Source organism: Dermacentor variabilis, chromosome 10, assembly GCF_050947875.1.
Source record: "Dermacentor variabilis isolate Ectoservices chromosome 10, ASM5094787v1, whole genome shotgun sequence".
In the NCBI taxonomy this organism is placed as follows: domain Eukaryota; kingdom Metazoa; phylum Arthropoda; class Arachnida; order Ixodida; family Ixodidae; genus Dermacentor; species Dermacentor variabilis.
Window position 1 is genome coordinate 116,000,333 of NC_134577.1, and position 22,441 is coordinate 116,022,773.

General features: G+C 48.6%; 1 protein-coding gene across 1 annotated transcript in view; it reads right to left on the reverse strand.

The window, feature by feature from the left end:
- Positions 1-613: 613 nt before the first annotated feature.
- LOC142560897 (uncharacterized) overlaps positions 614-22,441 on the reverse strand; it is a 78,016-nt gene continuing 56,188 nt past the window's right edge. Inside the window, exons 22-32 of the mRNA XM_075673308.1 lie at positions 21,419-21,739; positions 18,283-18,448; positions 17,052-17,227; positions 14,918-15,201; positions 13,067-13,407; positions 11,956-12,191; positions 8,843-9,209; positions 7,237-8,004; positions 4,968-5,413; positions 2,141-2,578; positions 614-1,525 (exon numbers count right to left, since the gene is read on the reverse strand). Of these exons, the coding sequence (XP_075529423.1) occupies positions 1,430-1,525; positions 2,141-2,578; positions 4,968-5,413; positions 7,237-8,004; positions 8,843-9,209; positions 11,956-12,191; positions 13,067-13,407; positions 14,918-15,201; positions 17,052-17,227; positions 18,283-18,448; positions 21,419-21,739 (3,639 nt within the window). The 3' untranslated portion in view covers positions 614-1,429. The remainder of the gene's footprint in view (positions 1,526-2,140; positions 2,579-4,967; positions 5,414-7,236; positions 8,005-8,842; positions 9,210-11,955; positions 12,192-13,066; positions 13,408-14,917; positions 15,202-17,051; positions 17,228-18,282; positions 18,449-21,418; positions 21,740-22,441) is intronic.

A 22,441-nucleotide genomic window follows, 5' to 3' on the forward strand; every position in this document is an offset into this window, starting at 1 on the left:
GCACACTTACATAGGGGTTGGGGAGTTGACGAGGTGATACTTTGTGCACAAAGTCAGCGGAATCCTTCCCCTAATCGAGTGGGCGCTGAGCTGTTTTCTACGTCTTGGCACTTGGATACTTTGCTAGTGCGTGCCGTTAGTGAAAACGGTGAGTTAATTGTCGCTGAACAGCTACAACTCCTCCTCTTCACTGGCGGTGGCATTTGCAATGGCCGAAATACGTTTAATTCACATGCCGTTACGGAAGCCATACAGGTGCAGCCATTTCTTGCGGAAGGCCACGCCTGCGCGGAAACTATTTCTTGAAGGGCGGAGGGGTAATCTGGAGGTGCATCACGCCTTTCTGGTAGGATAACTTCCTTCATTCTTGACAATTGACACCGACTATAAGGCTCATGAAGATGCGCCCCCAAACAAGCTTTTAGCTGAGCTCAGAAACTAGACAGTGCTAAGGAGCTCGGTAAAAAGCTATCTATAGATACGCTTATCTCCAGCAGCGCAGTGGAAGCTGTGAGGAATACTACGAAATGGTGTACCTGATGAGATGTGAATGCTCCCTATACCACTGCGTCGTAAAGGGATGCTTTCAAAGAGAAGCGACCAAGCCACTGTGTCATAAATACAACTCTTTATTGCCTACTCTTCGAAATGGCACGCCTACACACTACGCATCCGCCGCCAGTATTGGTCCATCTCCTCAAATCTTGGTCATTGCAGCAGCTGACGACAGCATTGGAAATATGCTCCACACGCAGGCCATGACATGACGTGTCAGTTCCTGCGGCAGTTTTTTTCACCCCGATTGTGCAAGCGTCGTCCCACACTGATGGCAACATAAAAAATATTTGTGCGGGATTATAGACAAGCATGAAGGTTGATAAAGCTTCTTGCACAACGCACTAAAATTTAGAGTGACGCCTGTGGGTCAAATCGACACAAAAACGATGCAACTTCTCGAAATAACGCCAGTCAGTCAGCGTATATAGGACAAAAAGTACAGGAACACTGAAAGTGACATTTTCACCCCGATCCCTGCTAAGCACTTCCTATATACTCAGGTTGCGTTAAGTTCACGAAGTGGTGGGACGTCCACTATTTTGATGCTACACGGCTATACACAAGATGTACACTGACGTTGTTGTACAGTTTTTTTTTCACATCTTTATTGCATTGAACATATCGCGGTGGGGTTGGTGGCAATAAATGTGAAGCGGCGGTAGAGTCTGAGAGAGGAAAAAGGCTGAATTCATTATTGTAAAAGAGACTTCAATAACAAATGCAACGTAGGAATAATAAATGTGAAAAACTAAAACGCGATGAATTCAGCCTCTATGTGCTACACATTCTCCAGGTATCAATCACAATTATAGTGATTTCCTTCTCTCAGTCTTTCGGGGTAGCGCATTGCTTAATTGCTTTAAAAATACGCTCATTTCAGGTCCTGTGTCCGTAGCTTCTTTGTCTTCGGCCTCTTGTAGGTTTTCCGCTCCACCATTTCCTCGTACATCATTGGCGAGAAGTCAGGCTAGAAAAAGAAATAAGGAAAACAAGCATGGCTGTGCTTACAACGTGAATCCTTGAACAACGCATCTGAGGCATGCCGTACGCGGACACTCTGTTCTCATTGTAAATAGCCTGTATGCTTATAGGTTATCAGCGCGCGAACGATTGCCGCTGTAGCCAACGTTTGGACAATAGGACGTATTCTGTTGCTGCCCTGAAGAACACTATTGTATAAGTGTTCGCTTCAGCCACATTTCCTACCCGCTGCGGTTACTTAGTGGCTGTGGTGTTGGCCTGCTAATCATGATGTCGCGGGATCGAATCCCGGCCACGGCGGCCGTATATTTATGAGGGCGAAACGCGAAAACACCGGTGTACTTGGGTCTAGGTGTATGTTAAAAACTCCCGATGGTCCAAATTATTCCGGAGTCACCCCTGCGGCGTGCCTCATAATCAGATAGTGGTTTTGGCACGTAAAACCTCATAATTTAACGTTAGCGACATTCGCCGTTCAAGACGAGTCGGAATCAAGACGAAGAGGTATTTTCTCAGTAGCTGTTGGCTCGATGGGATTTGAAGAAAATTTGCAAGAGCCGCGGCCACGCGGCGCACTGAACGCGGTCGGAGGCGTACGCACCGATCTGACGGGTCCCAGCGTGGGCGACACGCAGCGGGAGCAGAGCGACTGGCCGACGCCGTCGTCGAGGCTGACGCACTCGCAGATCTGGCAGTCGGGAGCGCTGGACGCGGCCACGCGCCGGGCCATCACGTCCACGAACTTCTTGTTGACTGCGCGTTTCTCGAACATCTTCATGGAGCTGAACAGGGTGCCGTTGCTCTCCAGGGCGAGCGGCACGCAGAAGTCCTTGGGCAGCCGGATCTGGGAGTGGAGCTCGGCGTCGCCCTGCATGTCCTTGATGTCCTTGACCGTGAAGGCCAACCTTCGGTCGACGCCGAAGATGCGCTTGCTCTTCGACGGCTTAGACGCCGTGCGCACGTTGAAGTCGTCGTCGTCTAGAATGTGCAGGTGGACTCCGCGGTCGATGAGCATGCGGTAGATGTCGGCGTACACGGACTGCGAACACGAAGCGAGAGGAATGTTAGAAAGTGGATTGTGTTGAAGGTTACAGGAACGACAAAAAAGAATGTGGAAAGATCTGATCTGCAACACAGGCAACTGTAGGACTCATTGACGCAGTATCGTTAGCGAGACTCCGAATCTTTTACTGGGGCACCATCTACTAGCAATAGCAGGAACAAGGACCGAAGAAGACACAGTAGGGGCTATTCAAATGCACACCCCAGCGACCGTCGCCTCTGATTAACAGAAACAGATCTCGAAGGCTATGTTTTTGCGAGCTGCAAGAGCCAGAAGTGATTGGGGAGCCAAAAACACATCATGGGCGCCATGTGTAAAACACCACTTGTATACATAGCGTGGTGTGCGTCTATTTGTTGTCTTCTTGTGCCCATGTTCCTGCTTGCTCTACTATAATATCTTACGATGCCAAACCAACAAGACCACATTGCAGCTCTCATGGCTCCCAGCTCAAATAAATTTAGAAGAACACGATGGCTGAATTACCAGATGCAGCAAACTGCGCAGCGGCTCCATCGCGATCGAAATGGCAGATCTATTTAGAACTAAGCCTTTGGGGCATGGCACCCACACAAACCGAGCGAGGGGTCTTGGGAGGAAAGACTAGAACGTTAAATAAAGTTTTATAATTCAGGCGTGGCTCACGTGAACACTACAGCTGATGACAGAGACCGAGGTAACTGAAAACAAAATGGAAATAAGTTGGCCTGAAAGATTGCAATGCCGATTCCGTAAAGGGAGGCGATGCAAACACCTGATTCTGTTCACAGTCGGGAGTATATGTCGCAATCACAGTTTCTATTTAGAGGTGTTAGAGGTGGTATTCAAAAGATAACGTAAAGAGTGGCACGGCAAATAGTTAGCAGTATATTGAGAAATATATTGAATTTCTAATTTTAGTATATAGCAGCTTGATAAGATCAACTCACTGAGCTTAACCGGCCGGCAGTCTAAGCTAGTTTGCACTGAGACCTGTAATGTAAAACCATTCCAAACTTTTTCTATTCCACTTCTACAATCAGCTCTCCACGATTGGTGAAAAAATATTCGGGTGGCGCCCACATCGCCTGTCTGTCACGCGACGCCTCGAAAACCGAGATAGCTCCCTATCTGATATGATATGTACAAACTAATTATGCATGAATAGACCAAGCAAACGAAAATGACTTATTTCTGATTCCACGCCTTTTTGCCATTAGTCTTTTGCTATTGGTCAAATGTTATCGGGCTGCGCCCACTTCACCAGTCTGTAACGCGACGTCATAAAACCGGGAAAGCTCATCGCGTCATTGTGACATGTACGCTTTAAAGATGCATTAATATGCCGAACAAAACTGACTTTATATATATATATATATATATATATATATATATATCGGAGAGTGCCCTGTTCCGAAAGGAATAATAGACGGCTGCCCGCCGATCGTCAGGTACTGGCTGCGCGCACCTGCCTGGCTGCACATATTTATTTGCATATAGTAAAGCTTTTTTGCGTGGCAGTATAACGTTATCGAGCCCTTTCGGCACGTATACGGCATTGCTCTGCCAACTCTTTTTTGCTGAGGATCCGTTTTAGCGGCATTCTTAGCATTCCGTTGCACGCCGACCCAATCGCAAGCTAAGTATGGGGAAGCGGACCAATCACAGACGCCGTTACTACCCTCCTCATCCAGTTATCTAATTTCACTGCGCTAGCTCGGCCCCATCGAAACTCTCTCCAGTTGAGCGCGCCCCTTGGCTCTCGTCAGCCAATTATATAAGAAAAACCGCTCAATGTAGGCAATGTTATTGGTTGTGAAATAAAACAAAAGTGACCTCCTATAAACGAAGAGAGCGTTTGATTGGAGTGTTCAGACAACGATGCGGGTTACCACCCAATGCTTACGTTGGCGGTAACGTAACTTTGACGTCAGGAAATTGGAATAAAAACAGACTGGAATAGTTTTACGTTATAGGGCTCCAGTTATGGTTACACTAAATTTGTCGTGGGAATATACGGATTTTCAAAAATTTTCGTACTGAAAGGACACGGAACCGACAGGGAAGAGAAGGCAAGACATGCTTCCTGATATGACTTTTGAAATGCGTTAAATGTTTTTGTATGTGTGCTTCAAGAACACCTCTTTTTGCAGGATCTCACACATAATGTTGCGAGTTATTCCCGTCGTGTGTCCCTGCTTAACGCCGTCGAGTATTTGTCAAGCGGCATTATTTGTAGGTTTCTGGCTACGGTCCTACTTCCTTGTTTGTGCGAGAAAAATAAAGTTTTCAAAATTAAAGAAAGCTATAGAAGGACCCGATTCCGAGCCGTGTACTCTCTTTTTCCGCGCTGAGCGCGGACGTTGCGCATCAACGGTCCACTCACGCTGTCATCGTCGGGCTTGCATGTGGTGCACTTGACCAGGATCATGGTCTGCGCCGAGGCCATCCTAACGGGCAGCTGGCCAGCGTAGGCGAGCGCCGCGAACGGGTCGCTCTCGCCTTTGCCGATGGTGAGGCTTCCGAAGGCGGACACCAGAGCGCGGATGCTGCTGAAGATCTGGCCGTCGGCCGTCACGACGTGGGGCTGCTCGGCGATGCCGTCGCCGCCGAATCCCACCACGGCGTAGCGGGTGTCGACGAAGCCGCGAGCCGCGTACCGCTCCTCGATGCTTTGCGCCAGGCGCATCAGGTTGGGGATCACGTTCTTGTTGCACAGCTTGCGCTCCACGACGAAGATCACGTCGGCAGTGGAGGCGTGCGAGTCCTGGTCCGTGACGGTGGCGATGTCACCGGCCAGCATCTCCATGCCGTCGGGCTTCGAGCAACGCACTGCGAAGACGAGATGGCGCAGGCACGTACGTTAGGGCTGCCGTTATTCTTGTGTTTCTTTTAGAAATACCTAATTACAGTAGGACATTGCGTAGGTGGAGGATACGCAGAAATAGAGTAACCATAAGAACAGAAAGCAAGACAGAAGTTCACTCCAAGATGGATGCTTGAATTGATCAATTGTGGTCGAACAAGGGCGACGTCGCTGGAACCATCGTTGCGACAAGGGGACTCGTATTCCTCCTGACGAAGGCAAGTGCTTTTGTCGAAAAGTTGGTTTGAGCCGACATACCTCGTTCGACCATTGTTCATAACTTCAAGAACAGACACGTGCAGACTGCACAACGCCAATAATTTCAACAAAAGGCAGCAGACCAAAGGGGCAGAAAAGTAAAGCTCAGAATAAACTACTATTACTGTAAAACAGGCAAACAAGGTACAAGTAAACAAGTGTAATAACAGGACAAAGTAGGGAATTATTATTTTTTTTGCGCGAAGATATTGCCTTAGACCCAGACAGTTGGCAAGTGTCATATGTAACTCTACGAAAAGTGCTAAATGTTGAACAATGGCATGTTATAATACTAAGTCAAAACAAGACAGGAAAAAAGTGACAACGTACTAAAATGCATAAATAAGAAAATACCAACAACACTACATTTGACGTTGTCAATGTTATTTTACACGATGCTACCGGAAAGAAAACAGCGTCATTTATTCTTTTTCTGGGCTTAGCCGACAGTAGGAGCTGTCGTGATGCCTGTCGCTTAGCAAATCTGAAGGCTTCTGCGTCCTCTCAGGAAAGAAACATAAACGGGATGTGTCAGATGGAGAAAAAGAAACAGTCCGCATAAAGGAGTTGGTTCCTGTATGACCTACATATCTTTCTCATATTATACTGTAAATCTTGGAGGTAAACTTATTGTAGCATAATGTCGCGAAGTACGCAGTCCAGAACATTGTGCTAAGATTGTAACAAGAGTATAAAATGTACCAAGATGTAAGCTGCATATAAAATGTATCAATTTCCCTACTAGAGGATGCTGTAAAGTACCGTCAGAAAGAACCTTATGATTTCTGACTGGGGTCAGCATCCATACGCTCTTTGTTTCATGAGTCACAGGCAAGTGTTGAACAGTCTCACTTTCTCAGTGCAAAGCTACAATATTTCAACCTCTACGAACCCAATAGAAAATAAACAAGAAACCGGCTTTCGTGCAGCTTCCACTATGGGTGTTTCATAAATGCTCAAGCTTACACTGCACACACGCCTCTACTCGTCAGCAATGCTCCTATCCCCTTCGTGTAGGTTTCTGACGGGTGCGTCAAGCTTGTTTTTCGGCCTGCCCGATTTTGGTAGGCCGGTGCACCTGTTCCTATTGTCAACAATGTCATGTATATATATTTGGAATGTACGTATTCATGCCTCATTTCTGTGTTTGTCTCTGGCGCAAGTAATGTGCATATTGTACATTTGTATACCTATCTGTTTGCTGCATGCCGTTGTCCGCAGGTGCATATCTGTGATACATCGTTTGTACATGTTGTGTAAGTCTGCGTAAGTCAACCTTGTGGACTGCTCTGCTTTGTGATGCTCCTGGAACTACAGTGCTTTGACTGTGTTTGGCGATCTTTGTGAAGCTACACTGCGCTGGCCGTGCCAGTGCACTGTAGCACTGTGCGCACTGTCACCTGCACTGTGACAGGGCAAGGCGTCTTGTACATGATATAGTGTGCAGTTAACTGTTAGCGGTTGTGAATTGGTCAAGAAGTAATAATTTTTCTGTCCAGACAGCTCGGAGAAGAAAGCGGCACCGGCTTACCGCAGGTCCTGGGCATGTCCAAGGGAATTCCGAACTCGCGGCACTCTTCCCTGTAGGCGGCAGTACTGATGCACACCTTCCGCTCCATGTTGCTATAACCGGCTGAGCTCATGTCGTAGAGGCACATGTTCATGTACGGCTTAGGGTCGACCATCTTGAAGCAGCTTCGGAGCGGGGAATCCTCTCGCTCGAAGTACTTGGAGCACAACGCAGTTGCCGTCGGGTGGGTGACTGCCGGTTGGGCGAGGTTCCTCTGGCTGCGGCAGCGTCCCTGACCCACTTCCCACTCGCTGGCGAACGCCGTCGCGTCCTCTACGATCTTCCTGTCGGGCGTCATGAGGTCCAGCTTGTCCTCGTAGTCGTACGTTCCCAGGAGGCCGCCGGTCTTGCCGAAGTAGTCGCCGGTCACATGAGTCACGCACTGGTCGTACGCCAGGTTGCAGATGATCTTCAGGCCGCGCTTGTTCTCGACGGTGATCACGTGACCCTCGCGGTGGATGGCTGTGCCTCCCACCTGGATTGGCAGCTCAATCTTACTGCCGGCCTTGGTGACCTTGTAGTCGGTGCTGATGTCGAAGCGGCTGCCGTCGGTGATCACGGTGATGGACTTCTTGGTGACTTGCTGTCCGTCGCGAGCGTAGTTGATCACCACGGCGAAGTTGTCGTTGAGGAAGTCCTTGGCGAGCAGGTAACTGCACTCGCCGGCGAACTCGAAGTGGAAGCCATCGAAAGTGCGGTAGTGCTGAGAGCCAGCCACCAAGGCACGGGCTGCAACAACAACAATGAAAAGCTACTAAGTCTTCAAAGAAGAAAAAGAGTACTAAGCTTGGTTAGGCATTACGTTACGCCTTTAATAGGTTGATGCATGCGGATGATGAGCGGTATAGAACGATATGAAAATTCATGGATGTTTCCCATAACGCAGTGATGTTTAGGTACGTTAAATTGTGGCAGGGAGGAAATCCCAAAGTTTTAAATTCCGCCTTGCCTCGCCCCTCATGGTGGACACGCGAAAAGCAAAGCCTGCGACCATCGAATCATCCTCAGCTTGGCAAAGTGTGACCGCAGCGTACCTACACGCCATAGCGGCTCTAGCAAATTCAGTGTATTTCGCAGTTGTTGCGCTTTCTTCTTTTAACCCTGTGTCTCTATCTTGCAAATTATTGTGAAATGGCGGCAACAACGCAATTTCGCAAAGACGGACAAAGAATAGACACACCATTGTGCTTTTAGAGACAGCAATATGTATATCTTATTTTTATCAAAATCACCATACAGGAAACGTCGAAAATTAATCGCACCCAATACAATTATGTACTCCTAGCCAACTTAGAAATGTTAGGTGCGTAAAACATCAGTATGATTGCTGCGTATCAAGGAATGTTGTCTTTCGTAGTTAACGAGAGGGCCGGGCGGTTGAGTGTGACTAATGAGTGTATCTCGTGTCAAATCTTTTTCTTTGCCCCTATAAAGTTCTGCCTTTTTGTTCCAGGCACCTGTATCAGCTCGTCGAAATGTCAGCTTTCCACAGTGCAAAAAAAAGAAAGTGTTGCCGCATTTATCCTCTCAGAAAAAAAAAATATTTTGCACGTTGCGCAGCCGTTACCCTTGAAAGGCGGCATCCAGGTCTGCGGGTCAGCGATGCGACTGTACTGGTAGTAGGCGTCCCAGAGTGAGTTGGTTCCCACGTCGTAGAAGCGCTCCTTGGCGGCCACGAGGCGGTCGAACTCGGGGTAGCTGGTCACGTCCAGGGCCTGACGCAGGCTCTCCTTCTGTGCGGGCAGCCGGACCTCGGCGAGGATGACACCGCGCTGCGGCGCGAACTCGTAGCGCAGCCCCGAGCGCAGGTTCGAGTACTCGCGCACGGCGTCCGTGAAGCCCTCGACGATGCTGTCCTGGACCTGTTGGGCGCACATGTCGATCACTGCTGCAGCCACGTCGTGCAGACCCAGCTGGTCGCTCACGTCGCGCACCTGCGGCGGGAAACGAGCTTAGAAGGCAATCCATCGTCGATGAATGTCAATCGGAGCAAGTCGTGCAACAAGGACAGCGAAAATGCACGAGGGATGAACGGAAAAGAAAGAAACCCGACACGAACGCAGCTTGTCCGTTGTGTTCTTAGGCGGTATGCAATGCCAACTCATTCAGTACGAGAAACATGCCAGACCTCAAAAGTGACTAGCGATTCTTTAGAGAGAGAGAGAGAGAGAGAGAAAGGGGAGAGGGTAGTTGGTGATTGTGGGATTGAGATTTGAGCAAAGTATCTTTCTCGAAAAGAGTTTTTGGTGACGTAAGCGCTTTTTGAAGTTTCCTCGAAGGAGCGAATGTAGGTTGGAGGTAATTCTTTAATTCGAGTATGAAAGCAGGTACAATAACAAATCACATTTAGAATATTCTACTGGCGAAGTTTTGCTTTTGCTTCTTCGCTTAAACTTCAAAGAGCGCTTACGTCACCAAAAATATTTTTTGAGAAAGATTCCTTGGGTGAAACCTCATTCACACAATCACCAGCTAGCCCAGTTTTTTTTTTTCTAGGAGAATAGGCAATGGTCCCTTTTGGGGTTTGGGACGTTCTGTGTGGAATGAAGGTACTCTCCAAACAAGTTCTCACACCCCTCGGAAGCCTGACGGGCCTCTTTGCCACTGGCAGGAGTCTGCGCGGCACTGTTCACTGCATAGCGTAGTGCGCATGTTGTACTCGACGGATGTTCCTGCCTGCGACAACATCTCTCCCGACGCCGGTGTCTCGCTGCATGTTCCGATGGCCTCGCAATTCGACGTTGGCGACTGTACTTTGCTTGACATTTGTGTGTTGCTTATGACCCGCCGCGGCGTCTTAGCGGCTATGGTGTTGCGATGCTAAGCACGCGGTCGCGCGATCAAATCCCGGCCGTGGCGGCCGCATTTCGACGGGAGCGAAATGCAAGAACGCTCGCGTCTCGTGCTACGGTTGCACGTTAAAAATCCCCTGGTGGTCAAAATTATTCCGCAGTCCCCCACCATCGCGTACCTCATAACCAAATTGTGGTTTTGGCAAGTAAAATCCCAGAATTCAATTCAATTGTAGGTTGCTTGTGAAGCAGCTGAACGTATTATGATTTACGCGAGAGCAGCGAATATCCAATTCAGCGAAAAATCCGGTGTTTGCTGCAGCCAAACGGCACCTAAATTCCCATTGGTTGTTACGCCACGTCATCTGTGTGCCTAGGCGGAGCAGAGTGGGCGAAAGGGAACACCTGCTGCCGTGCTGGCGCGCAAGGGGCTGCGTGAGGGGAGAGGACACGACGCCACGTCATCCTCGCTCTCGAAGGCCTGTGTTATCCGCGCGTTCTTTTTTTTTTGTACGCGCACGCTCTCGCCTATGTTCTGACTTCGCCTCGCTAAACTCTATAAAGAAGTCATGCATAAAAACAATATAATTCGAAAGGAACCCTATTAGCTGTAGTGAGTTTCGAACCTACGACCCCATGCTCAGGAGCCGAGTGGTTACCCAGTGGGCTAAAACAGCGCCTCCACGATATCACGCCTGCGCACTCTGCGCTTGAACACCACGCTGCTTGGACGAAAACTTCCACTGCCAAGCCCGGCGTGACGAAAGCGGTGACGTCACAATCACTGCGGCTTACTCGCGAGCGTTCCAATTAGATTTTATGGAAGTCGGGCAAGGTTGCATGACGTCACGGATCGAAACGAACCAGCCTTGCGATATCTAGAAGGCCTTAATCGGCCAAGCGTATCAACGCACTCACTTGTCCGCGAGGAGTTCATAAGCCGACGGACCGCCCAGCAGCGTTCAACAGGACATTAATGCTTTCGCATTCACAACTCATAAGAAACGCTCAGGTGAGCTCGCATCATTATTAACGCGATAGCGTTAAAGGCCCCGTGTCGCAGGAAATCTGGTGTCGGCGTCCGGTGACGACCGTCTTGTGAACGAAAAATCATGTCGAACCACGCATACCGAAGCACCGGCTCCGTGTATACCGCAGAGGCGTTACTGGACTAATTGAATTCCTCAAAGTAAAATGCGTCAGAAAAATCGTAAAGTTCGACTTACACACAACCGAGAGACATGAAAGCGTCGGATTGTAATTTGAATATACGATAAAACATAATTATGTTACGCGGAAGCTGAAGCAGAAGCCCCCTTTTCTAGCGTTTCTACCATTCATAGAGCGGCGCGCCTGGTTCCTTGCAACGTCATCCAGATGGCGCTCGCCTCCGTGCATCCGCGGCCCACGCAGTAGGCCCTGAGAAGCAGTCGGGGATTTTTCCATGCTATCGCTTTTCACTCTTAAAGGCGAAGCTTAAGTCTCCTCCAAATTTTTTTTCTTCTTTTTCCTATTATTATTATTATTACTAGTATAATTTAATTTTTATTATGAAGATTATTATTACATTTGGCACCGACTACACCATAAAGCGGCGGCGGCGGCGGCATAACTGCACATTTCAACCAAATATTGGCCTACATTTTGAGAATCCGCAATGATTAGGCATGTTTACAAAGAATGCTTGCTTTGAATCATTATAAAAATCATCTGTGCTTGGAAATTTCAGTACAAAGTACTTTGTAAGTAACAACACAATAACGTTTAAAATACCCACGAGTGCGAGTGTAAGCGAAGTCCGCGAATTCCGCGGAAGGCGGAACGTTCGCAGCGTCCCTGCCCGCTCACTTCTCGTGTGCAGGAAAGAAGCGCCACGCCGCCGACTCACCTTCCTGATGGCGCTGCTGGTGACCTCGCTGACGTACTGGACGTGCGGGTGGTAGACGACGTTCTCGTACACATCGCCGACAGCGTTGCTCACGGTGTCGTAGGCGTAACGGTAGCCCCTGGTCAGGGACTCGGCGCTGAACGCGTTCAGCGTGGCCATGATGCGCTCCGTGTAGCGCCACATTCCTTGCACCATAGCGTTCTTCATGATGCCCTCGGCCAGCGGGCTGGCGTACGCTGTAAAAGAGGCGGCGGAGGTGATCGGCACAAGTGCGCTTCCATGCGCGAAAAAAGCGCGCGCATGTCTTGGGGCCGCCATGGACGGCCACTGCAAGGCAAGCATTCGCAGCATGCAGTGTGCGAATGCGGTTCGTTAATCCCGTAGGTTATGTAACACTCGCTGGAGTGCGTGTAGCTTGTTTCAGACAAGTATTTCAGCTTTTCTCTTCCAGGCTGCTGGGACAACAGCTTTTCCTCACGCCGTAGCGATTACACTTACTTTCGCAAATGTTATCGACTGTGGTTGTTGGGCGTTGCCTTTACCAAAGCCTATGCATTCCGCATAGGGATGACCGACACCGCAACCTGTAACCACTGCGGCCACGAACAATCGATTGACCATATTTTGTGCGCCTGCCCGCAGTACAGTCCGCAGAGGGAATGTCTTCGCCGTGAACTTGGCCAACGGGACGACCAACCGCTATCGTAAAATAGAATTATACACCATCGAAAGGACCTGATGTCACAGAAGAAGGCCGTGCAAGCGGCGCTTTTTGCGATCTACCGGCCTTTGTGAACGTCTTTAACTGGAACGCCTTTTGTTTGAGTGTGTCACCGTGTGTGCGTGTGTTCTTTTGTTTTTTTAACGCTTTCCTCTCTGTCCTCTTTCAAACCACTATCTCCCATCCCCAGTGTAGGGTAGCAAACCGACGACTGATATCTGGTTAACCTCCCTGCCTTTCCTCTTCATCTCTCTCTCTCTCTCCCTTCGCAAATGTTGGTCCTAGACAATGGCGTTGCCTATGATTGACATTTTACACCGACCAGCACGCCACAGTGGGCCTTCGCGGTAAGTCACTCGAAAAGCACGACGCAATCCGCGGAGCACTCACCGGAGATGGCCTCCGCGACGCTGTCAACGAGCTCGCGGGCGCCGGCCGTGGAGGGACCGTAGCGCTCGCAGAAGTCGACCACCTGCTCGGCGACGCTGCTCATCAGCTTCTCCAGCTTGATCACGAGGTACTCGGTGGCATCGGAGAGGGCGAGGGCGGCACGGTTGATACACACGATCAGCAGACGCTCAGCGAAGATGAGCGTCCGGCGGCTCGACTCGGCGAAGCGCTCCATGACGTCAGCGATGTTCTCGCACGCAAACGTGAGCCAGGTCGAAGCGTAGCGCATCACGTAGTCACCCACGGCAGTCACCAGGCGATATGTGTCGGCAAACATTTGCCTGCGTCGGAGGGAGAAAAATGTTGCAGGACGTTTGCATTTTCGCGTATATACGGCAGCACTTGCGTGCAGTCAGAGCCTTCGAAATGTTTTCAGGTAAATTCTCTTCTATATTCAGCTGAAATGACATCAAAATACATTGGCATGTTTGGAGAAGTGTTTCATTTGCTGCTCCAACACAAGAACAACGCGAATGTCAGTTCCTGAGGAGTGGCAAAAAAGTCCGACTCTTTTTTTTTTTTCACCTTTCGACGTTTTGTCCCTGCGCAAATGTTTTTCTGCTGCAATGTGTGAGGCTGGGGGGATGCCGTCTTATGGGGCGGTCACCTGTCGCCATTTTTATATCATTATACGACGTACAGAAACTGCGCTGCCGTTTCAAATTGCGTTTCGCTGTGCCAAATGTGCAGTTCACGAGCGAGGTTTCACTAAGTGTCTTTTTATCGGCGATAAGGAAAGACGTCTTCTTGCTCTACATAGCAGCTCTCAGCGATGAAACCTTGTCGCTAGCTCTGAACTTATGTCGCTCCTGCGCCATGTCCTATTGCTAAGGGATGAACCACCCCGCAAAGTGATGCGCTTAGAATACTTGGAGGCTTTGTTCCCTCCATAGGGCGTGGGGAAAAAATGCTTAAAATTATTCGTTCCGGGTGTTTACGCTAAGAACCAGGTGTTACATTGGTTCCTTAGACGGCCCGAGTACCAGAACGATCATCGCCGCTCGGTAGCCAAAAAAGGATTTGATTGCAACGTCTGTATTAAAAAAAAAACAGATAAAGGCCCAGTTGTGGGCCTTAAGCTTTAGAGGCCTGTATGACCGCACTTTCTCTTCTCTAGACGGTACCTTAGTTAACGACAGCGCTCTATCTACATTCCAGTCGTATTTAAAAGCAAATAGCATTCTTAAGCTCTTGCAGACGTCCTAGTGGTTGGTCGGTAGTCGGACTCGGCAAGGAAAACGTTTTCTTTTTTTACAGCGAAACTGTTTACCTCTAAGCCCCGTATCCATCCCCCGCATGCGTTCCCAGAGGTGGTGCTCTGGGCTGCTTGCGTCAATGTCTTGAACAGGAATGCGCGCGCAGCTGACCATTCGCGGGAAAGGGGGCAAGAGAGCGGCGACGGCGCCTGTGCATGTGGCCTGCGCTTCTGTGGTTATGACGTCACGCGCGTCGGAGTTGTCGGCGCGGCTGCAGCAGCGGTTGCGGCAGATGCGTGTGAGGGGCGGTGATCGCGGCGGCGCTTGTGTTGGCGCAGTGTGGTGCCGTATGACAAAAAAGATTTATGATTTCATAATGTATGCAGCCGATGTATGCAGCCCATGTATGCATTATAAACAGATTGGCTGATATTCTGGCCCCATCGGGATATTGCGGCCGCATGAATCTTCTTTTTCATCTTTGGGGCTGTTCGCTAACACTGACAATCATCTGTCCCCGTGCGAATTTCAGGGCTCGGATAGTTACAGTGGATTGACAATTCCAACTCGCCTAGACTTTATCGAGTCTACGTACCCGGCAGCAACGACAACACCCGCGCAGGTGTTCACGACTGTCTTCACGTAGAACTGGTCCAGGCGGTAGAGCTCCTTGAGGGTCTCCACGGCTCTCGTGACCTCGAACTGCAGAGCGCGCCAGTCGTTGGCGATGTCCTGCAGCAGCGGCCGCATCTCGGCGCTGATGGACTGCCCCATGATGAGGCGCTTGGCACGCAGTTCCTGCCGAGTCTCGACGCTGAAGCTCTGCCAGATGTCGTAAAGCTGGTTGCGCACGCTGTCGTACTGGTCCATGGCGTAGTCCTGAGCGTAGTTGTTGGGGGAAAGAGAGAGAGAAAATAGTCACGACGCCGATGATTATGGTACCTTCTACATACTCACTGTGGGGTATGGGACCGCAAACGTGTGGTGACATGATAAATGATAAAGAGAATGTAACCGAACATTGGAATGGGACCGATAAAAGAAAATAAAGCAGTTTGTAATGAATTAGTAAGCTTTTCTTAAACAGGTAGTAATAATAAATTAAAAATGATAACAATACTTATATGTGAGGGAAATGGTGGAGGTAAAGAATAACTTAAATATAGAATAATATTAGCATTACGTAGCGAATTTCTCTCTTTGGAACTGAACTGTTATAATTTATCGAAAGATAATTATATCAATTATGGAAAATGGGAAATGATAATAGGCAAATTTTTCTGTGTCCCCAAGGTAATTGAAATTTTCTCGTGAAACGTTCCTCTGGCTGTTTCTCTAATAGTGATGCTCCATGTGAGACTATAGTAGTACTGCTATTAGTGCCACGACATTGTACTCTTAATCTATATGTCCTCTGCAGAGCGAAAGCCTTTTCCAGCGATCTCCAATCACTCCTGTTTTGAGCCCACTTGATGCCAGCTTATGCCTGACTCTAGTTTACCCTCCCCACGCCATCACGATAGATCATCATTCGGCTCTTAGTATGAAGATATTCTCAAATGCTTAACCACTTGCCATCCCCATGGTGTAATCTCCGATGAAAGAACAAAGTTGGCCCCCAGGAACTTTTCACGCAGACATTTAGAAGTACAGTGATAAGAGAAAGTAAGGGTAATTGGATTTGCTAAGATACGAGCGAAAAGAACACAATGGACCCAGCTGTACCAATGGGGCCTACTTTACATTCACATGAAAACGACGCCTGCCTTCGCATATAACGTCTTAGGCTGCAGCAAGTGCAGCCTAAGATGGAAAAAGCACAATCTAATTACATTTTTCGATAGTCGTTTTATAGCGCACCCAATAAGGCCCGTCTTGTTCGGATGGTCGGAAAGGGGTGCTTCGGCTACATTCGAAGGTTCCATTTCAATCAGCGAACTCCAAACTAGAGCGCCGAGAGTAGCTGCCAGAACTGCCTTCGGAGCAGCCTAGAAATTCAGTCGGCTTCCAACCACCTGACGCTACCGTTCACGTGCTTGTACTGGACGTTCGATTTATTCTGGACGTTGTGGAATGGCGCCAGATTGTCGAATTTTGCAGCGGCAGTACCTTGAGCCATTCAGAGAGACCTAGCAGAGCTGGGCCTGACTCTGCAAATCAGAGCTGGCAAGGTCGTCGCGAATTCGACAATACGACGCAACTGGCCAATGTCCCCTGGCAAAGCACCCCCGAAGAAGTGCCCTCTCGCTTCGTTCACGGCGCCGACTATCATCCGGGGTGGGGCTAATCGCGTCGCCTGAATTTTGCCTGTGCTTTCACTTCCTTCTTTCTCGCTACTCCGCAAAGCAGCCGGCTGTTTGGTTGGCGAAACATGTCACCTGCTTGGATCAACAGTGCCTCCGGAATCGGTTTGCTCGGATGCGGAGGATCGCGGCGGCCACACGAAGATGCCCCGAGGACTGCAGCGCCGTTATCTTTACTGCCCACAATTTACTGCACACAACTGAGCCCTATTTCTACTTCTTCAGCGTTCATTTCAAAGGCGACGCGCAAAGGTTTAAGACTTCGTTTCTGTTTCGTAGTGCCAAGAATGCAAAGTTAGAAGATATAATGAGCATCTTTTTTGTTTGTTATGAGAGAAAGCATCTTGTAGCACTAAATTCGGTATCTATTAAATGAAGAATTGCGCAAAGCAAAGAAAACATGAATAAAGAAGAATGGGCACTCACCGAAGCCTCTCTGGCGAGTTCGGGCCTCCAGCTGATCTCGGAGGACAGGAACCGCTTTTCCTTCAGGCCCAACTTGATCAAGATGTCGGACACGCTGCGTCCGAGTGTCGTATGCGATAGGCGAATCTCGCGCTTGTCCATCGAAGCCGTGGCAGACATCTTGGCCGTCGACGCGTCTGCCGGAAGAAGACGTACAAGCAGTGACTTCGCATACGTGTCCTGCTCAGAGCTCTGCCGAATCGTGCTTCAGCAACGAGTACTGCATCGCATCTCGAAAAAGGAGTGTGGCAGTGTCGGAATCCGTAAAGCTCCGCCCATAAACGGGCGCACGCAATACGCTGTGCGAACAACACGGATTGTAGACGTTAAAAGGTGCTGGCATGCTACGCAGTATGCAGAGACAACCTGTTCAGAAGGTGTCTGCGCCCTTCAGTGAGGATTCCCTAACGAAAAAAATACAAATAATTGTTTGCATTAAAAATGCCGAACTGTGAGAACACGCTTTAAAATATCTACCAGTGCATTTTCACGAAATTATGCACCATCTGAGCGTTGTCGCTCAAATAGTGCCATATACTGCCGACAGCACCGTAGATATTCACTTGAGTTGAATAAATAATAAAAAAAACGTTAAATATGATCTAATCTGCGTTTTTCAGATACGACTGGTGAGAGTGTTGTAAAGAAAAAATTGTATTATTTTGGGCTCATTGGCACATCTGATCAATTAACACCTGAAAACAGTGCGACACAGGAGACATTAGCAAAAAAAAAAAAAAAATTCCGAGCTGATTTATTTTTCCACTTCATGTCTATTCCTTCCTTACGCTTTATTTATACCGCTTCTGGAAATCAAACATCTGGTCGTCACCGCTCTTTCCTATGGTTATTTATGTGTGTCCTGTGCCGCGCCATTTCAAGCTGTTGTTTACCATCTCAGATTAGATACTGGAATTTTACAGGCCAGAACCACGACTATTAGGCGCGCAATAGTGGGGGACTCCGAATTAACTTTTACCACCTTGGGCTCTTTAAAGGGTGTTTAAATTTAATAACGCCCGCGTTTTTACGCTTTGTCCCCATCGAAATGCAATCGGGGTTTGATCCCGTGACCTCGAACTCAGCCGCGCAAAGCCACAGCCACTATGCCACATGTAACATGTAGTACGAAGGCGCATAAGCCAGTAAGTCAGGCTCTCAGCGATCTCCTACGCTAAGCATGAAATCTCACCAGATCCCGTGAACACGAGCTCCATATTGCTGTGCCGCTTGTTCACCCGCAGGTGCGTCTTGGTTGGCGGAAGCTCGTTCAACTGGTGCTGCAGGGACATTCCGAACTCCTGTCCCCGATCGTACATTTCACCCTTGAGCTGGCTGCTGTCGCGTCCGCTTCGGAGCTGTGAGAGGAGAACAACAAAACGCAGCAGTTTTTTTTGTGTGTCCTTTCAGTATAGCGACGATAAAACTAAGAAAAATCAATCATGGTTAGGGATCATTAAGTTAAGAGGACAACGTTTATTGTGAAAGTCATATGTTCAATAAACGGCTGTGGGTAGGCGAGTTGGAACTTTCATATGGAAGCCAAGTAGCGCTGCATAGTGGATACGAAACACATGAAAAAAAAAAGAAATACATGTGCACGGACACCCACAGGATCATGCGCACGCCAACCACTGTTTATTGGCATGAAAAAGGTCCTGTGCATTGGAATGTGAATCAGCACTCCGACCATAAATAATGCAAGCACGCGTGTCTTTATTCCCATTTTGATCCCTTTTTGAGGTCATGTACATTGCCACCTGCAGCAGTGAGCATAGTGAATACCTGGCCTTTTGGGTTTGAACTAGCAGTTGTTAGCTTGAATAAAGCGAAAATCAGACATCCACCCGTTCGTAGGAATTGCTACAAAGGAAACCCATACGGGTTCCTCGAAAGAAAAGCCTCATAGTTGAAGAAAAATTCGTCCTGGTCCGGGACTCGAACCCGGGACCACCGCCTTCAGTTGTTAGCTTGCGTATCATCTTGAATGGGTCCGTGTTTTCTTCGTGCATGTTTCGTATCAGCTGTGCTACGCAACTTGACTTCCATGTCATATGTCTTGGTAAGACGGAAATCTTGGCGAGCTGCTGAAACTGGATAGTGTAGCAGCGCCAACGGACGACACGTAAAGATGAAGAAGGCAACGGGTCAAGCGCGAACTCGTAACATAGCTTCATCAGAGAAAATACGTTCCTATACCGTGCGGTCGTATTTGTTTTCAGATGGGCGAGGGAGGAGGACGGGTTGTTAATCGAAAGAGGTGGCACCACGTATGGGTTACTAAAATATTTGACAGCGCTCCCAGAATGCTTAATATTATGCTATGATCCCCGCGCCTCGAAACTCAGTTGACTTCTCTAACAATGCCGTTTCTTCGACAGCAGCGTGAAACCATTACCCACGGCTGTGAAGACGTGAACGTCACCTTTGTCAGTGTCATTGTGGCCACCTCTGTCCAACCACAGCGTAAGTTTGCCTCGTGGGCACCAGTTCCTCCAGTAAATGACTTAAGCCTTCTCGGGCCGGTTTTTCGAATAGTTTCTTTCGTGAGTGATTTTTTTCCCTTGGCTGACGCGCTTCCCGAATAAGACGTCAAGTATTAGCAATGACTAGAATTTGCCCTTACGAGCAAATATGCCATGACAGCATTTGCGAATACAGGCACTCGTTTGTCTTTATAGTTAATGTTTATTCTCGCGGACGGTTAATAGCCAGCGACAGTCGTTAATGAATACGAGACATAGTGCTTGTTCTTTATTGCGATATGAATTATACGGACACTACAGGCGCTATTTCCCGTCGGCGCCGCCGTGATGTTTCGTATAAAGTACAAGGGTCATAACACGGTCGCTGGGCGCAAGGGAGGAAAACTGAGAGGAAACGCGCCATCTTCCGTTACGCGAAAGGCCGTGAGGCAGAGAAAGGAGGGAGAGGACGGCGTTGTACTCCGACAGCATCTGCGTATTTCGCGACCGTGCGCAAGGGAAACCGACGATTCCGGTTCAATCTCGCGCCCTCAAAAGAGGAAAGCGGGGAGGCAGCGCGCGAAGGAGGGGGGAGGTGGCGTTGTACTGCGGCACCAACTGCATTTTTAGCGCGGCGGCGCGTGCCCTATCTTGAAAGCGATCTGCAGACGGCTCGTACCTTTGTGCGTGCCGTGTTCTCGCCGCTCAGTTTGCGTTGAAGCGATAGACAACACGAAGGTCACTTCGCTCGCTGCTGCTGCCGCGTTTCCTCAAGCCAGCGTTTTGACAGCGAGTGTCCGTGATCATCGAGTGTGATGTGTTCACGATTGCCTGTGCGCACTGACACCATAGTTAACTTAAAAAGTGAATGCTTCCAAGTTTATGTGGTCGATAAAACTACTATCCTTAGCACAATTGGTTTCCAGCAGAGCGTTCTGACACGAACAGGAAGAGACAACGACACAAAGCGCGTGTCATCGTCTTTTCCTGTCCGTTTGGGCTATGTGCAACCAACGAACTCAGGCCAACACTATTCTGAAGTAATATCCTTACTTCGTGCAGCTGCCTGCTAATCTGCTATCGGAATGGATGCTTCGCCTTGCGGGCGAAACTGCGACATTTTGTCATCGCACGATTGAGAGAATAAAAAGTGGCAAAGTTGATTTATATTCATGTGGCAAACTGTATACCTTGAAAGGAAGTTTCTAGCTCCAGTTAAGTTTTGCGATGCGACTTGTGTTACAGACTATTTATCATGGCGTATAAGGTACATGTATCACGCAGGTAAAGAAATAAGCAAAATAACGAAGACAGCGTAATGCACTTAAACATTCGGCGGCCCTTACGACAGCTGACACCTGTATTCGCAAACGGCGGCCCTTTTCACTGACCGCAATTGGTGTCCAAACTGTACCCTTCAAATAAAGTACGCCAACCACTTAGCATGGAGTGCTCAAGCTTGCAAGCGGGACGCTCCCCTTTCCTGCTCCAAGCTGGTCTACGCTATAGCGTCACGACCTGCTATTGTTAGGGTTGGGTACATGGGAACAAATACCACCGAGCACTGCTTGAATTAATACACAACACAGGCGCCACTGCACACATATAATGCATAGCAAACAGTATGCCTTAAATACATCCCTGCATTGCAATGAAAACAATGCGCTTTTCTTGAAACTACTTAGCAAACCACCACCTGCTCCTTCCTGGAAGAATACTTCATGCGAAATAGTGACGCACGTTCCAACGCACTGCATGTGATAACAAAATAACGTTGCCCTTGGAGTGAGAGGTAATTTGCGCAGAGAAGTTCGCTAGTATTGGACATTGCGTGAAAGCGCGCCTGGCCATTGCGCCACTTACGAGCACGTCGATGGCTTGGCGAAGTTTGAAGATGGACGCCTTCAGCTCCTGCACGCGCATCTGGCGGTTGCGGTTCATGTAGTTGATGGTGACCTGTGCCGAGGCCTCGTCTCGGCCGTTCTTCAGTTCGGCGACAGTGTGGATGTCCATAAGGGACACCGGCTGGCGAGCGGTCAGCTCGGCGCTCACGTGAGACCGTCCGTGGTTCTTCAGGCGGCCCTCGAGCATCACGTTGTGGCGCGCGTCGGGCGAGTACTCGAGCTCCGTCTTGCCGTGCACTTCTTCGCCGCTCAGGGAGCCTTCGAGGCGCATTGTGATGTCCTGCGTTCGGTTGGGCCACCTTTAGACTCAAAAGTAATTGCGAAGCTTCCAGCGTCTGCTTAAAGGTATGACCAACGTGGGCCACAGAGAAGCAGGTCACTCGTGTTCGGGTTGTTATACAATTAGCTGTGTCCGTTTGGACCCACACACGTCTGATCTCCTGATAAGCTTAAAGATATGCAGGCTGGAACAGTCAGATTTGTTCTTAGCAACTTTAATAAAAAATAAGCACGACACAAAGCGAAACTAAGTTGTCATGGCTGATACTTAAAAATAAAAACAACTAAACCACTGAAAGTCCTGGGTCCAATTTATTGCAGTATTCTAAATGTATTCTAAAATGTTATGAAACCGCAATCAACAAGCAAAATACATTGTCTCGCCATCGTGTATTCCGGAGAGACGCGGTCATGAACTAAAGATCCGTGAGTTTCCTTTGAGAGCTGACGTATTTACGTGTTCTTTTCTCGTGCGATCTGTAATAGAATTAAATGTTCTTTTGCCTCATGTTGTTCGTATTGTGAATACTGGATATTTTTACTGCACTTTATGTCTTAGAATATTGATTTTTCTTTGCAGGTCTACCCCTTATCTTTTCTGTACTGCCTACAAGTGCCAACCAAGTAAAATATGAAATTAAACAAAGCAAAACAGTGAAGCAAATAGCAAAAATATTGCTAAGCTTCAAGTGAATAAGCAACA